This window comes from Candoia aspera, chromosome 2, assembly GCF_035149785.1.
Source record: "Candoia aspera isolate rCanAsp1 chromosome 2, rCanAsp1.hap2, whole genome shotgun sequence".
In the NCBI taxonomy this organism is placed as follows: Eukaryota; Metazoa; Chordata; class Lepidosauria; order Squamata; family Boidae; genus Candoia; species Candoia aspera.
Window position 1 is genome coordinate 44,259,251 of NC_086154.1, and position 16,473 is coordinate 44,275,723.

The 16,473-nt window shown below is 37.9% G+C and overlaps 1 protein-coding gene across 2 annotated transcripts in view; it reads right to left on the reverse strand.

The window, feature by feature from the left end:
• PLXNA1 (plexin A1) overlaps positions 1 to 14,701 on the reverse strand; it is a 332,347-nt gene extending 317,646 nt beyond the window's left edge. For both annotated transcript variants that reach the window (XM_063291689.1, XM_063291688.1), the window contains exon 1: positions 13,368 to 14,701. In XM_063291689.1, coding sequence (XP_063147759.1) covers positions 13,368 to 14,546 — 1,179 coding nt within the window. In that variant the 5' untranslated portion in view covers positions 14,547 to 14,701. The remainder of the gene's footprint in view (positions 1 to 13,367) is intronic.
• Between the last annotated feature and the right edge of the window lie 1,772 nt (positions 14,702 to 16,473).

Here is a 16,473-nt window from a genome sequence, read left to right on the forward strand (position 1 = left end):
AGGTGCCACACCAATACGGGGCCAGATCAAAACCACCCATTTAGGAAAAAGAAAATGGATCAGGTATTTTCCCTAAGGACAAAAGGGCATTGGCTACAATGTGAAATTCTCCTACATGTCTGTCACGGTCAGCCACATCTTATAAGAAACATCATTTTTTCCTCACAACTTTCCATCTTCCCAGCAAAAACCCATTCATATACACACTGCTATGTGAAGCAAGCATCTAGCCCTCAGCTTAACCAGTATCTTAACTCTCCTACCAACAATGACAGATAACTGGTGTGGCTTTCAGTGGACCCCATCTTACAACTTAGTGATATTTTACCACCATACCTATCAATAGGAACAGCCCCTCCTTTTTTTCCTCTCTCTCTCTCTATAGGAGTGTGCCAAATCTGCCTTTAATAATGGAATTTATCTCCCAAACTGTGTTTGGCTGATAGAACACCATTAGACCCTTTGCATCCACTTTGGCCATAACACAGATGTCTTTAAATCACAGACTGGAATGAAAGATGACAAAACATATAAAAATATTAAGCTTTTCTGCTGGGTTACAAAATTGGTCAGTAGGGTCTGCTTTCACTGAAAAAGGATCTTCCCATTAACTGTTTCTGACATCCTTTAATTGAAAGTATAATGGGCTGAATCTGGATCATCTCCTTCTGAGTTACACTTTGGATAGAGGGAATGAGTCTGAAGGATTACACAAATCTGTCTAAGCTGCTACCCACAAGTATATACCCAGTATGAACAACATCACTTAATGCAGTACCTATAAAAGCACTCTAACTTATTCACTGATCTTTTGTAGGAATGGTATTTCAGAAATAAACAAGCATATACTGTTTGGAAAGCTAAATGTGGTATGGCAATAAAATTGTGTAGATATCCTATCTAGCAGGATTTTGAAGGTAAAAGAAAATAAGTATGACTATAATGGCTAAGTCAATGATTCACTGGTTTTTAAAGGGAACTTCTCCCAGCTGGGCAATACATTTATTAGGAAAAAAATATTATGATTTTCAGTCCTATTTTTACACACACTGCAGATAGTAAAAATTCTCCATCTTCTGTCTCAAACGGAAGAACATCTCTTCTTCGTACTGTGAAACACAGGTATATCACTAAAAAAAAACAAAGAATGTTTTCAAGACAGTTAAAGGTTTTTACATGACTAATTAGTCAACTTTTCTATAAAATCAAACACAATTAATTAACTAAGATTTATTTAATTGGGTGGGAGCCCCACTTTAATTTACCACACATTTAATTAAACTGGTGAATCAAATCTTCAAATCTTGGTGTTTGGCTTTCTCTAACAATACTGTGAAACTATTGTTCACTTTAAAAGGTTGCATTATGTCTCTTTCTCTGTCAAATGGAAGGAAGAAATTGCTGAAATTAAAGGTTCTAGACCAATTACTCTTAAAATGTGAGGGGGTTGGAAGCAACAGCCAGAGAATAAGAGTTGAGTACCGCTGAGCACACACACAAAAGAAAGCATGTAACATAAAATCCCACTAATCAAATGCTGAAGCTCCAAGACTTCCTTAAAAGACACAGTGCACACAGAAAGCAAGAAGGCATTTTGCAAGAGTACAACATGAATTGATTCATTACTCCACTTCAAGCCCACTTATGAGGGCAATGAAGGAATGGATAGGAAAGACAATATTCATTCATTAAGGTTTATTAAGTGGCTAGTAATTCAGTTATCCTTTAGGGCTATTCATTTCTGGGCTTTGTGACATCTTCAACAAAAAATTAACTCTGTGATCACCTTTGTTTCATGTAATTGTAAATGTCATCCTGAAATTTGACCGAAAGGCTTACGGCAAAAAAAAAACCAAACAAACCACAACTTGTTTCCAAAGTGATTCTACCACATATCTATACATTAGAGCAAAGCAGCACTTCAAATTCCAAAGCAAAAAGGTGCTTCAGAGCACACTGGGGCAGTCATGTCTGCAACTGCTTAAAACCAGCTGCATCTTTTCTTGAGATTTATTTGCTTTATATCCTGCCTTTAATTCAGGAGCTCAAGTTGGCTGCCCTTCCAGCTGCAGTGCAGTCCCAGGAAAAGATGCATTTGGCTTAAGGAGTTGCAGAAAGGTGTGACTGCATACACTACCACAATCCAAAGCACCTTTTCATCTTAGAATTCAGAGTGTTGTGCGTGCAAACATACACGCACACTCAGAAATAAGCCCCAGTAAATTTGATGATACTTTCTTCCAACTGGGTATACGACTGTAGCCTCAGTCCTCAACTCCAGCGCTACTCAAAAATTGCTCTTCTTACTTATTAGATCTGTAACATATTAGAAGTAAACCATCTCAAACTGAAGGGATTAAGAATAACATTACTTTTTTTCTCATGGCACAAGCTCCAGTGCAAATTGTACAGTACAAGGGCCAGAAGGAAGAAAAGCTGAGTAACTGTACCTATGACCTAGACATTTCCCCACTTCTCCATTTGCAAGCAGCCCCTCAAACCGATCCTATTCCCACTTTTCCATTTTTGTCACCACTATAACTAAGATGCATGCATGCAATCAAGTCTGCTTAGTATTATGAGCAAACTGTGCTCTAGTAACACATACTGAAAATACAACTTATTTCTTTTTTAAAATATAATTTTTACTGAAGAAATTTTAAAAAGATAAAAACAATACAAATATTAGAAAAGAAACAAAGTGAATAAGAAAGAAAAATTTTTAAAAAGAGAAAAAAAAGAAAAGATTATTAAAAAGCGGCTTCCAATCTTTTTGACAGCGGCTATAAATGCATTTATATTTTACCCCCTCTAAGGTTACATCATAATTTCCTTCTTTCCATAAGCTACCCTTTCTAATCTTCAAACCCATAAATCACAAGTTAATTTTCCTTTTTTTTTTTAAGCAAAAACTCCATAAGGGATAAGACACAACTTATTTCTCAGTATTGGAAGAGTTAATGAAAAATCAAATAGCTTGATTTCCCATTGGGATTCCATATCATAATCATATCGTATTAATGTCTCGCCTACGTAAACTCAGCAAGAGAGCCAATTTGGCCACTCTTTTACACCCTAAAGCAGGTGCTGGCTCTAATGTGGATCCACAAATGGAACAGGAAGAGGACAGAAGAAACCGCAAGACAGGGGCTCTCGGTGTTCAGCAGAGCATCCCAGCCCAGATCACATTTTCAGTCTGATGCATTCCTGGTTCAAAGCCAGGGAACAAACAAACTGGAATGAGCTCTCTAGCCAAGTGTGTTCAGTTTCTCCGCATCAGGAAAGAACTTGAAATAACTCTTGAGCAAACTTCAGTGATCAATCCTTCTGGATTCAGTACATAGGACTGCTTCACAGAATCAAGACATCAAGACTCAGAGAAACTATGTTAATATCATGGGTGACCATTAAGGGCTTGTCCACACAGTACGTTTTCTGTCCAGAGAAAAAGTCCTGGTCCTTCTCAGATAAGCACAAATGTGCAGGCAAATATAATGTGTGAACAAAGCTATCATAAATCTAGCCAGCAATATAGTCCATGTTCACAGCATAACTTTTTCCAACTGTTGTGATTGGTAATGGATAACTTCTTCGAAGTTCAATTCAAAATTGGATCAGCAATTATAAGCATCAGTGGAGAATACTGGAAAAAATAGGACATTGAGTCCTGACTGTATCTTATCACAATGCCATATCATTTCCACTTTTTTTTTTTTTTTACTGTGGTCCAACTCATGGACAATGAACAAAACTGGGCAACTGCACCTCAAAATTGATTTCTAAGACTCCAGAAAACTGTGGCAACTCCACAATAAACTTCAGAGCCTTAAGGAAAAACAATTACACAATTTCTGTGCTTATCTTTAAGTCATAAGGGAGAAGACTGCACAGCTTGTTCGTTTCTGAGGTTTACTTGAGGTTATCAACAGTTCTATTAAACCCTAGAATCCTTCTTCTAAAGGGTCTTGTTGAACTAAGATGATTGTCCAAGACTTGGCTTTTAAAATAATAATACATTAATTTGTGTGTAGAATCATGTTTTATATTTTGGTTTTTAAGAGCTTCTCAAGAAAATGATGCTTCATTAGTAGTAAACCCAAATACATAACATTGGGCAAATTTATATTCCAGAACAGGTGATTACAAAATTTGCTTGTATAAACACTTGCAATAATGGGAATCATTGCAGACTGCATCTGCAATCATGAACTCACCTAATGCTTTTTCCTGTTAATGGTACTGAGATTGGTTGGGGTTACTCATTAAAACAAATCTATTGGTGAACCACTGAATATGAGACACAATAACTGATTCTAGGAACAGATCATACATCTAAAATGCAAGTTCTTTTGTCAACGTTCTTTCACACTAATATGCCATTTATACTTTTAAAAAAAAAAACCTTCCACTGAAAGAACGGTCTGTAGGGTTAATGAAAAAGGATCTTTGCAAAATTCATGGCAAAATGGATGAAGTTTGTTTTAAGTCCTTTCTCCACCTTCTTGGCTCTTACGAACTTTCCAACCTTTCCATTCAGTCATTCTCTGCTGAATCCACCAGCGTTGTTTCCTACTTATTTAGCAGAGCCTATACACCCATTACTTCAACGTATTTTTTTTCTATAGGAATTCTGCGTTTTCCTAAGCTTTTAAAATGCTGTATTTTATGCATAAGTGCATGTGATTTCACCTTTACATACCCGGTAGTGGATATCCATTACTGTTATGACTGTTGTACAGAATATAAATATACAGATACTATGGACATTCATCAAATAATGTGTTATACAAAAGCATGGATAGTCCTGCCCTTGATCTCATTCCAGTTCTCTCCAGCAGTTCAATATTTAATGGAAGCCACCAACACACGAATCATATCAGCAGCATTTCTCTCCCATTCAAGAAATCAATCCCAAGCTTGCTATGTTTCAGAAATGCTACTCACCAGCAGCAACCATGCTTTGCCCAAATTTTTAAGCCTGTGAATTTTCTCCCCTGAAGGTAACAGGACTTCATCATAAGGTAGGGGGCTTGAACTGTAGACATGACACAACAGCAAAGTGTTTTTTTAAAAGCCAGTGTAATAGATTTGATCCAAATACTTCCTTTCCCAACTCACCTTTGCAGGAGTTTGAGTTTATGATTGGGAGCTCTTTACATTCCATCTAGCCAGATCATTTTGTACAAGTAGTAAGTAGCCCAAATACAAGACAGTGGCAAATTCTATCACACAACACTTCTGCTGCTCTGCCATTGGGAAGAATGGGCAGGTCTGCTACAATTCCTGAGACTTTTCAGATGGTTGCAGGAAAGTAGTTAGATGCTCAGAAGGTCCAGTTCCCTTCCCTGCCAAGCAGTTCAACACAGAAAAGGTGGACTCCTTACCTAATCATGGGCTACATCAGATCGGTAAGGAAGAAACTTCTACAGATTCTCTCTCTCTTTTTAAAGCCTGAATCAAAGAACTGGCAGAACTCTGTGTATTGGGAAATTCTTGGCAGTCCAAGACACATTAGTATTGGCATCCCCGGTACTCAATATTTCAAAACCTTTCCGCAACTAGACCATAGTAAAAGCTCTTCAGAAAATGGGCAGAGAAAACCAGGGGGGGCTACTTTTCTGCTCAAGTAGTGCATTATTTGTCAGGATATGACCAAACATTTGCAGACACATTTCTTTATTTCCATGTTCTTTGTGCCACTTCCATGAAGTTTCCCTTGGAGTTCAAGGATAGAGCAGCTGTTCTGCACTACATTTGTCTCCTAGAAAGATGAAGAAATTGAAGACAAGCAAATAGAAGACTGGAGAAAGGCTTCTCTTTCCCCCAAGTCAGCAGTTATGTGACCCAGCAGGCACCAGTGTAACAATTTCATCCTTTTCCACCAGAATTGAATTAGTTTGAAGCCGAAATCAGATTTGTGAGCCCAGCACTCTTGACAGCAAACCCTTTACTTTGTCAGGCAGCTGTTAACTGTTTCCCTCAGAGCTTGAAGAGGAGAAGGAGGGGCTGACTGGGACAATTACAAATGGATGTCTGTGCACAAGCCACTCCAGGTGGGTGCAGCTGAACCACCTGCTCCTACAGAGCAGCTCCAGGTTCCTGCCAGATCTGTAATTTATAAGCAGACAAAGCGAAAAATAAATCCAATTCCCTGCTCTTTCCTCTGGATATCTAAGCAGGACATAGATTCCAATCAAACACATGGTCCTGCCACATACCTGCATCCTTAGTTCTAAAAAATAAAGTGTATATTACTGGCTAGATACAAATGACATCCTTAATTGGCAAGCATTAGGTTGGTTCTATCACAGCAATATATTCACTATGTGGCAGCAAAAGTGTGTATAGGTAAATTGGTGAGAAATGCTATTAGTTTATCTTTTCCTAGCGTTCCAGATAAAATTATTCAGGAAAAAAATGTAACAAATAGTCTTAAAATGCAATAATCTTGAACACATTCTTTCTGCAGACTAGGTCATGGAACTGTAGGTCAGATGTTGCTGAACTCCAACTGCCTTGATCTTTACCACTGGCCATGCTGCCCAGGGGTTCTGGAAGTAATAGCTTGTCAACTTCTGTAAGACCAATAGATTTCCATCACTGTCTTTGAGACTAAAATCTCAAGGCCCAGAAAACCAAACTGTTATCTGTTAATTTTCTACTTTTTTCTGTTTTTTTTAAATTTGTTTTGTTTTGCTTTTCCTTCACAGAAAATCTCCTATAGAGGAAAACTTGGAATAGCTGCTGAATGTCTTTTAATTGGCAATATCAACAACTTAATGTGAATACACCCTTAAACTAAAGTAAGGCTTAAAACTGGCTCAGCTAGAAATCAGTATAAAGACATCAGGTTAATGATACGAGAATGCAATGCTAAAGTTGAATGTACAAGAGCATCTGCAGCAATAGGAATATTTAGGTTTGGTATATGAAATGAAAGAGGAGACAGATGAATAGAGTTCTGCCAAGAAAATTCAATGTTTATAGCAAATACCTTCTCCGAAAAGCTGAAAGCTCACTCTGCATATGGACATCATTGAATGGACAAGGCAAAACCAAACTTTCTATATGCTCTGCAAGCAAAAATAGGAAAGCTCTTTTCAGCCAAAGAAAAATAAGAGCTGATGATGACTGAAACTCAGATAACAAACTCCTTCTTGTAAAATTACAGTTTAATCTAAATAAATAAAATAATCAAATCAACAATATATACTCTCAGCAATATTCTATATGACTATGCGGTAAAAATAAATAATGGATTGAATGGATTAAATTTGATAGGCTGCCTGAAGAACTATGGGCTGAAATTTATGACATCATTAAAGATGGAGGAAACAAAAATATCCCAGAATGAAAAAGCAAAAGGAGAAGAAATACACTGAAAATAGCTGAAGGAAGGCCACCTAATCATGTAGACTATTGCTGAGACCATATATTTTTGATTACGTGGTGAAAGTAAAGGAAGAAAAATCCGCCCAATTCAGTACTGAGTTCCAGAGAAGAGAAAGATAAGAAAAAGAGCTACACTAAATAAGCAGGGCAAAAAATGTAAGGGTAACAACTGAATGGGAAGGACAAAGTTTTTTTTTAATTACAGATATCAAGGTAACTTTTTTTATGCAAAGATGAGCAAAATAAAAGAAAAAGAATGCAAAGATCTACTGGAGAAAGAAGATATAAAGAAGAATTAGTTCAAACAGATGGAAGAACAGTACAAAAAAAAATCCCAAAATTCATGATACACATGATATATCACTGAACTGGCATTATAGAAAGTTAAATGGGCCCTAGAATATATTCCTACCAACAAAGCTACAGGAATTGATGAAATACCAGCAGAACTGTTTAAAACCTTGCATGATGATGCAGTTAAAATGCTACTTGCATTGGGTAAGCAAGTATGGTACACAGAGCAGTAGCTAAGGAACTGTAAAAAATCAGTTTATATTCCAAGACCAAATACGGGCAATGCAAAAAAAATGCTCAAATTACCAAACAAATGCACTTTGCTTACACTCTACTATGAGAATACTCAAAATCTTACAGTCCAGAGTTCAACAATACATGAACTACCATTAGAAGCTGGATTCAAAAGGCAAAAGCAATACCACATTGTTGACTTTTGACAGGTAATGGAAAAGGCAATGGAGTTTCAAAAAGAACTCTGTTTTTGTCTTAGTGATTATACTAAGATTTCTGACTGTGTTCCATAATCCATTGGGGATAGCACTCAGAAACAGGCTGCACTGGACCTTCTCATGTGCTTAGTGAAGAATTTGTATGATGACCAGGAAGCGTCAAAGAACAAAGTATGAAGTAACCAAATTATTAGAACTTGGGAAAGGAGAAAGCCAAGGTTCTACATTGTCACAGTGTTTATTTAACTTGTATCATGATAAATGCTGCACTAGAAGAAACACAAATTAAACTAAAGTTACAGGAAGCATTATCAACACCCTCAAATATGCTAATGATATACTCCAATGGCCAGAAAGGAGGAAACCTTAACCATTTCTTGTCCTTGTCAAAGGTGAAAAAAGGAATACAAAAGCCAATCTGTTCAATATTTTTTTTAAAAAGTCCTAAGATAGTGTCGATAGTCAGTGCCAATCCAATGCAAATAGGCAGAAAAGAAGTTCAAGTAATATTATCTTCCTAAGCTCAAAAATTGCAGAATAGTAACTGTAGCCATAAAAGAAAGAGACATCTGGTACTTGGAAGAAAGACTCTGACAGATCTAGAGAAAATATTAAAGTGTAGAGATATAACATGGACAAGAAAAGAACAGATTGTCAAGGTTTTCCCAGCTGTAACATATGGTTGTGAAAGCTGGACCATCAGAAAGGCTAACAAAGAAAAATGAAAGCCTATGAACTGTAATACTGAAGAAAACTGTTGAAAAATAATTTGAACCAGAAGAAGAAAAAAATCATTCAATAATAAATGAAGTAATCAGATTGCTCACTGGAAACACTAATAACTAAGCTCAAGCCTTAATATTTTGGACACAATGCAAAGGCAAGAGTCAAAGGAGAATACTTGATGCTTGGAAAAATTGAAGACAGTCAAATAAGAAGCTGGTAGAAGAGGAGGCGGCTAGATACTCTGAGCTTACAAAATACAAAGAAACAGTTACTGACAAACAATTGTGGTACAATTACATCTATTGGGTCACAAAGAGTCAGAGGCAACTGAATAAGCAGGAAGAAGAAACCAGCGATCCAACTGATGCAAATTGATCCATCCCTTTGTTTTGTCTTATGAACCATTCAAATGTCCCTCAATGCTGTGTGACAACCTGGGCTAGAAATAGAGCAGTTCTTGGGTATGAAAACAATTGACCTGAATTTTGTTTTGCTACTTCGCCACCCTAATAAAAGGGAACCTCTATTCATCAGCCTAGCTATATCCAGCAGGAGTCTGCCCATTCTTCTATCCAGGGCCTTCCAGGTGTCAGGTAACAATCCCCAGGGCTACACAGGTTGGAGATGAGGTGAGTTGCCTTTTGACATGTCTGGAGGGGTTAAGAAAAGGTGTGACTTTATGACTGTTTCCTCATTCTGTACCACTCAAGAGACTGGCAAACGAACTCCCTTTTCCTCAGAAAGTATTCTTACCATTTTTTCTATTTTTTAGTTTTGTGGACATAGCCAATTCTGACCCCATTTGCTACTGTGGAACTTGATTTTAATATGACATGACCTGGATTATACGATCACTTTTGAGTTTGCAAGACCCGTCACGCTCTGTGGATTCTACCCATTCTTTTGTAAATAATTTTTTCAAAGTGAATTATGAAGACATGGGAAGAAAATATGTCCAGACTGAGACCCAGGATGATTGTAGTTTGATTTGCCAAACAGAATTTCTGTTGCCCTTTCTTTGCCTCCTGATTTGTTTTCAAACCAGCAGAGTAGAAAATGATGCCTAATTCGGAACAGGGAGCCCTGAATTCAAATCCCCCACTCAATTATGAAGCTGACTAGCAGGCCTTAAGCTATTTTGCTATCCCTCACCAGAACTGACTGCACAGATTTGCCACGAGAATAAAAAGCAGCAGAGCACCATATACATCATACTCAGATGCTTCAAAGAAGAAGATTAAAATGTTATTGCTGTTATGGATACCCCTTTTTTCCCTTTTTCAAAATAAAAGATTAAAGAAAAGAAAGATGATAGCTTAGTAAACTACTAGAACAATAACCTTTAAGCCCCTGAAAGCTACCTTTGAACAACGGAAGTGGAGAGATGAGCCTTCTCTTCCCATGTTTTGTTAGAGGTGTACTTTCATCTCACGTGATGCTGGCATTGTTTTACACAGGAAATCCTTCCCTTCCCAAGAGTGTAAAAAAGGTTTGGGCCATTATCTCTACCCATCACTCATCTAATTTTCAGATGGTTGTACAAGGTTTCCCTTTCACTGCTTTTAAGATCACACTAAGACCAGGTCAACCAAATCGGAAGTATCAGAAATATATGAAGATTATCCTATTAGGAAAGATTATGGAAGTTATGAAAGTAAAAGACTACAACGCAAGCATTTAGCTTCATATTTTGCATTCCTATCTCGGCTACTAATGCCAACAGCATAAAACTTTTTAGTTTATAATAGCATTCCAATTCTAATCTCTCCCTTTTCTTATGGAGACAGCATCCTGCAGGCTAAGTTCTAGTACTTAATTTCTTAGCTAGCAGACACATGCAGCCTCTAAGGCTTCCAGAGGCCATGGAAATAAAATCCTGTAGTCCTTATATAAATCTGGGCAACATAGTATCTTCCCCATGTTTTGAATACAGTGCCCATAATTCTGTACCACAGAATCTGATTGGGGCTGATATATGTAGTCCCAAACATCTGGAAGGAATCAGATTGCCTAATCTTGTCCTAAACATGTAGTGGGCAATTTGTGTCCTTTCAGTAATTTCTGAATTCTACTTCCCATCATCCTCACTCAGCCAATAGTGGCAATCAAACATCTGGTGGCCAGATATTACTTGTTACTGCCCTAATACTGTAGCATAGATAACATACCAATACCAAATGTCTAAATTGGCGTTTAATAAGCTTTAATGGCAGGGATTTTATTTGTCCTTTGCTTTTCCATATGGTTGTTGACTTGTACTACATAAGCCACTCTAGGAAGAGCAGAGAAGTTTCTAAAACAATCATGAGATCCATTATTTCTAATGATAGTAGTCTCTGCCAATGCCCTTCATTTTAAATCACAAGAAAATGGATTAAACATTAGGAGGAAATGTCGTGGTAGCAATAAACTGCTTCAAAAAATGGTAGACTCTACTTTGTTAGAAATTTTTAAAGTAGAACCAGAGTAGTCAACCACTGAGAACCCACTCATTGTACATTTCTTGAACTGGTAACTGCAATCTGTTCCAATTCTGTTATTCAATAATTTAAGAAATAAAAAAGCTAACATCAAGATTCCATATCCCACACCCCTAGTTTCTTCCTAGAAATACAAGGGATCTGGACTGAGAGTAAATTTTAACTGATTTTACAAATTAAATAAATTGTAATAGCTCTATTCCAAATCATAGAGAAAGTAATCTTAAACTGTTCTGTTATGGATTGGTTCAGAATTCAAAGAAGTCTGGCTTCAGTCTTAAATTGATCCAAGGAGGATCGATCAAGTCCATGGAATCTGAGATCCAATCCCTCATATTTCAATTACTGCAACTATCACTACATGTATGCTCTTCAATTCAGTTGAGAGTTGTAAACAACCAAAACCTAAGCCCATTTTCTTCAACCTGGGATCTGACTCAGATATATTAGCCTTGTCTGTGTGAAGTTGCCCATTCCAGTCCACTTCTGAGTGGTCTTGTTATATATTTTAGTATAATTTTTATATTATGTTCCTGTCCTCATCATGACTATCTGAAACTCCCACCCTATTTTACACAATCTGAAAAGGAACCCAGCTGTCATTCGTAAAACAAAGCAGGCTCCTCACCCAGCCTCACCACAGACTTTACACAATGGAATAGGGCAATAAAGCTCTTGTGTTTGTCTTAGCAACAGCCTATGGGAAATGCCTCCCTTAGGACAGAGTCAGGCAACTTTCCCTTTGTTGAGAAAGAACATCTCCAGTCTTTAACTCTGACTTATTCTCCTTTCCCCCAAGGCAACAGTTTACTTCTAATTGTCCTCAAAACCTGACACACCAGTTATGCTTGATACACACCTCTGACCTGGGAGAGTCCTTTTCCTGCCAGTAAAAAACTGCCAATTATACAGCTGCTTTGTGTTCACAGTGTCTAAACCAAATTGCTGGCTAATATCCCTTTTCACGTCCTTTCAAGTTTTGATGCTGTGAGGATATCATGTCATAGTGACTTGAAGAGTACTTGCCATTTTCTTCTTGCAAGAAGACCACCCAACTGAGGATCTGGACTGCTAGTAAGACTGTTCTCATGATAAGGAGAGTGTGCAGTCACCTGCTTTACCTGTCCGAACTTGCCATGGAGGTAATAATCAAAAGCAAATTCAGGTTAGAAAAATCAGAAAGTCAGCCCAGTGTGTTTGTCAGACTTAACCATGGTCCCCAAGCCTCTAATCCAGGGTTTCCCAACTTCAGTGCCTTCCACTCTAATCCAGGGTTTCAACTTCCCAAAATTTCATCAACACTATTTTGGAAATTTGGGGAGGTAAGCTCTACAGAAGTGGAGAGTGCCCTAGCTAGGGAAGCTGCTTGAATGCTGGTTTTCCATCTATGCTTCTGAAAAAAACAGTAAGAAAGATAAAAGGAACTCTAAACGTGTACAAAATTAATACAGATTCTTGACCTACGGCAACATAAATTTATTTGGATAGTGGAAAGGGTCATTTTAAATACTTTTTTGCTCTAAGAATATTTAATATCCAATATTCTTAATATCTGCCTTTTTCTTCTTATAAACAAAGCCAAAAACTTTAATCACCCACATCAACATGGAATGGTCATGTTTTAAATATTGGATTGGGAAATCACATTCTGCCTCCAAAGCAAGAACTAGCAGCCTAATTCTTCCCATTTTGAATAAGAAATACCAATGCCTGTAAGTTGTTTGACCAGATGTGAGAAGAAAAAAAACTACATCACCCCACCTGGGGTAGAACCCAGAAAACCTCAATCCAATCCATATGCATTACATGGCACTTGGTATCATTACCTGATCCCTGCCCCCACAAACAATATTAGAGTAACTACTCACCCCAAGATGGCATGTTCTTGCTTAAACTGAACCAACTCTTACATCTCTAGATAGGAGACCAGGCTGAGAATCAAGCATAATACATGTGAAAGCCTAAGAGTTTTCACAGCCAAAAAGGAAGAGGAGAGGAAAAGACAGAAGGAGGAACGACTTACTGAATTTATGCAACCTAATTCCTTATTTAAAAGCCAGGGCAGAGAAAGCTTCCCTTCTCCACGGTAGCAAGATTGGATGCGCTCCTTGATCTTGTCTTTGATTTTTTTCAATGTGAAAAGGCAGAGAACAGATTCCTTTGGTGGCTTGACTCTGTTCTTCTGGCCCTGAGAGAAGATAGTGAAGAGAATGTCCTCCTGTTCTGAGATGCCCAGTTGCTTGCCTAAGGCCTTTCCAGGTTTACTGAGGTAAGCGTCCTGAATCAAGCGGTATTCAATGCCATCTCGAACACAACCAATGGGAAATTCTACATATGAATAAAACTTGGGGTCATCCACACATAGCCGGACAACTTTTGAGGTGAAAAACTGCTCTCCTGTAGAGTCGGGTGAGGTAAGCTGGGTGTCCAGCTGCAGTGTCAGGTAATAGACAAACTGCTCGCTACTGAAACTATAGATATAATAGATATCAAATGTGGGAAACTTGGAGAGCGTATCTGATGGTATCTTGAGCTGAGAGGAAACAAATTCATCTTGATAAACAAAGCCAAACATCTCTGCGTTCTCTTCACTGTCCATCAGTTTACGGCTGGACAGAGTAGGGAAATACTCAGATTTTCCATCAATGGGAGTTCCAATGAAGAGCTTGTTTTGTCCATTCTGCACTTCAATTATGACACCGGACATTGTTCCTGACTCATTGACACTAGAGAGGTAGTGTTCCTTGCGGTGGTGCGGCTCACCCAACTTGAAGAGATCATCCAAGCGCAGGAACTGGCAGATACCTTGCGAAGCACTGCCGCAGGCTATCAGACGGTTCCCAGAGTAATCCACCAGCAGCAATTTATTGACATTGTTGGTACTGACTAGCCCATGTGGACAAGACTGCACACTAGGTGGTGGGTAACACTTCTCATTGTCATCTACTGGACCTGTCACGTGAGTGCGCATTTCTGTCAGATTGTTTGCAAGCTTATAGATCCGGTTGACAGCACCCACATATACTTCCCCAGTTTTGTTATGGACTACCAAGTGTGTCAAACTCCAGTCTGTGACCTGGAAAGTCATAAAAGGAGAGGAGGTTTTGGGAGTGCCTTTTGCCAATGGCAGCCAAGCACTACCCAGAAGCAGCAGGGTCCAAATATTGACGGACAGATGGTGCTTTAGCCTCAGAAGCCACATGGTGGAAGAGTCACATCCAGCAATGCATTAATCTAACTATAAAATTAGCAAGAAGCAAACCAAAAGCTGGGGTGGGGTGGGGGTATTCCTGTGGACTGACTTCTCTTTTTTCCCTTGTTTCCAGATTCAGGACATTATGGATGCTGGCATCCTACACAGCCCTAGAAGAAAATGCAAAAACAAGCAGGGTTAGGCAAACAGTTGTGCCACTCAAAATGCAACAGCACAATAAAATCTCACAGTTACAAACATCTCAGGAATGGAGGTGGTTCAGATAGCTGAAATATTCAGCTGTCTAGGAGAAGCATTGCATAGTATTTGTTCATCATTCTACATTCTTCTCAATAAAGTTCCCATGACTGTTTTGTAAATTCACTATAGAAAGAAGCCGCTAAATTGTTCTGAGGGCTGGTTGAAATGTTCATTTTTTTTTCTAATGGAAGCAAAAGCCTCAGAAGTATTAAATTTGGAATCCTGACACAAAGGGACTAATTTTACACCTTTTGAATTAAGAAGAAACAGAGGGGGAAAGTGAAGATCTGGGGGTTTTTTTCTTTTTAAATTTTTGAATGACTGGGATTAGATCTTTTCTTAACTTATTTTAGCCCTTTCCTAACCTGTCTACAATGTTTTGTATATCCATATCCTCCTCCTAGATGCTTACTATTTATATTACATTGCACTGCATTGCATTGCATTAGTATGAAATCAGTGTAGATTAGTTTTCTCATGGTTTTAAAATAGATAAAGGCAACAACATTGATTTCTCACAAAAGAATACTGGAAAATTTCCATACATATTTGTATGATGCAATATCTGAAACAAGTCCATAATGCTCTAACTTCGCTTAACGAAAAAGCCAGATTGTCTTTTAAGAAAACAATTAAATGGCTTTGTGTTATGGGTTAAGAAATAGAATAATACACATGATTACTTGAAAGTAATTCTCACTTTGTTCTTACAAACTTTGCATGAAGTGGTGAGACCTTGAAGAAGTAGACTATAAAAACTTTTAGGAATCAGCAGTCTTCCTGACCCTTCCCAGTTTTAAGGTATATATTTCTGAATTTGCACCCCTACTCCATGAGTAAATATGCCATTATTCATTACCTTACCTCCCACCACTATCAGTTCTTCACACATACTGATACTTTGTGTTAGCTTCATAAAGCATGTATCTGTGGACTTTGCCAGGCTTTACCTTAATCTATTTTCCTCTACATACATGTTCAAAGATTCCGGCATGACACTTAAGAGGTGTTTGTAGGGAGCAACCTAAAAAAAAGCAACTAGTACCTCTATGTTCAACATAATTAGAACTTAGTATTTGACTAAGACTGATCCATAGCTGGATCCCCATTTACATAAAAGTGTGTGACATTTTGAGGTAAATTTTCTACCCTTTAAAAAACATTTAGGAATCCAGAAACTACATATCCCAATATGACAAAAATCTGTTGTGCATACATTAGAACAGTATCAAAGATATACTTCTCTTTTCATTATTATTTCTTTGCTTCTACCCAGTTACTTTTTCAAACTTTGAACATTATGTAGCAGTGCCAATGTCCTCTGCATTCAACCATGTCTGGCAAGCTATAGAAGATTGCTTTTAAAGTTTTCAAGATTTTCCCATCTCCCAGGCAAATGATTCTCATTCTTATAACAAAAGGCAGCCTTGGGCTTATCCTAGATTTTGCACATACCTCAAAACCACAGAAGTAGCCTTCAGGCAGAGGAATGAAGGGCGGCGGGTAGGGGAAGCCACATTACTCATTCCCTCAACTACCATTCCAAGCACCAAAATAAATTGCATAGCAATTTAGTATTATTATTGTTGTTGTTATTGTTATTGTTATTACTATTTGCTCTTCACAAAAGTAGGAAGTGAGCTTGTCTTTCCTCCCAAAGAATGTCAAAAAAATA